The sequence below is a fragment of the Alternaria rosae genome (genome assembly GCF_020736505.1).
Source record: "Alternaria rosae strain MPI-PUGE-AT-0040 chromosome Unknown BKA58scaffold_4, whole genome shotgun sequence".
Lineage (NCBI taxonomy): Eukaryota > Fungi > Ascomycota > Dothideomycetes > Pleosporales > Pleosporaceae > Alternaria > Alternaria rosae.
This window is the reverse complement of record NW_025763573.1, coordinates 2821345-2822730: the sequence shown is the minus strand read 5'-3', so window position 1 is coordinate 2822730 and position 1386 is coordinate 2821345. Positions and strand designations below refer to the sequence as shown.

The 1386-nt window shown below is 55.3% G+C and overlaps 1 protein-coding gene across 1 annotated transcript; it reads left to right on the top strand.

Moving 5' to 3' along the window:
* BKA58DRAFT_162989 (uncharacterized protein) lies at window positions 1-1386 on the top strand. The gene is made up of 3 exons (XM_046165007.1): window positions 1-482; window positions 531-997; window positions 1052-1386. Exons 1-3 carry the CDS (start codon window positions 113-115, stop codon window positions 1064-1066), a joined length of 852 nt encoding a protein of 283 aa, XP_046026803.1. The 5' UTR covers window positions 1-112; the 3' UTR covers window positions 1067-1386.

Here is a 1386-nt window from a genome sequence, read left to right as displayed (position 1 = left end):
TCTACGCCCACAGGGCCTTGCATGTGTCGACGCCTCTGCATATAGCCCTCCGTGCGACACGCTGTCACCGTCGACCGACGCGCACCACTAACCAGCCCAGCACATCACCACAATGGTCTACATCAGACTCGCCTCCGTCCTGGCCGCGGCCTCGATGGTCATGATGGCCGCCGCGGAAGAGAAGCCAACGCCAACATGGGCGACCGTCACGGACCCTATCACCACACCAACAAAGACCTTAGAAGCAAGTGCCATGGTGAGCATCGGTTGCTTCGAGACCGGAATCCCACTCGAGAACCACGGCTCTTTCAAATTTCAGTCGCCTGGTAACTGTCAACTCGTTTGCATTGAGCAAGGCAAGCCCGTTATGGGTCTGTCTAACGGCGAGGAATGCTGGTGTGGTGACGAGATTCCGGCCCAAGAATGGCAGACCAAAAACGAGACATGTGGCACCACGTGTAGCGGCGACAAAACATGGACCTGTAAGCTGACAACCTTCCCTCGTTTCCCTCACGACTGACAGCGCTTAGGTGGTGGGAAGGACAAATTATGGGTCGTTCTCACAGGAACAACCAGGAACCCAGTCGACTTTTACGAGCCCGAAGTGGACAGCAGCAGCTCAGTAGCACCAAAGTCGTCGTCTGCTGCGCCGACATCAACCGCTGCCGCCCAGGCTTCGGCCACTCCATCTGCGGCGCCGGAAGAAGACAGCAAGCCAAACACAATCGCCATCGCAGTGGGCGTAGTCGTCGGCATACTAGCCCTTGCCTCGATCATGTTTGGTGTATGGTTCTTGCTCCGCCGGAGACGTCAGCACCAAGCAGAAGAAGACTACCGTCGCAATGCCGCCAACGTAAATTCTTTCGTCAACGGCGGCAAGCTCCACACCAGCAACTCGTCCATGAACGACTCGCGTCTGGACCCGAGCTTCGTCGACCGGAGGCAGAGCAACGGCAGTATTGCAGACAACGAGGACTACTCGAGGCGGATATTGAAGGTATGCGATCCATGATGCCGCCTGAGGAAACGCCACCCACTGACTTTCTACTAGGTTACCAACGTATAAGTGCCTCAACCAGGGCAATTGGCGCAACACGTGCGCTCTTCACGTCGACCCTTTCTCACGACTGGCGTCGCTGACGAACACCTCCATACCCTGACTACGCAAATACCTAATCTCCTTCACTACCATGTCTCGCACTACGGTGCGCGCAATCACGCTTTGACGACGAGAGTAAGAATCATCTTGCGATTTAGCCCGTTACTATTCAGTATACGACGGAACCACCATACCGTTGTGCAGACCAGCATCTGACGAGGATAAAGAAAGATTTGTGGCGGCTGCACCGAAGAATCTTTTCACCTCTCTTGTGTTATATCCAACCT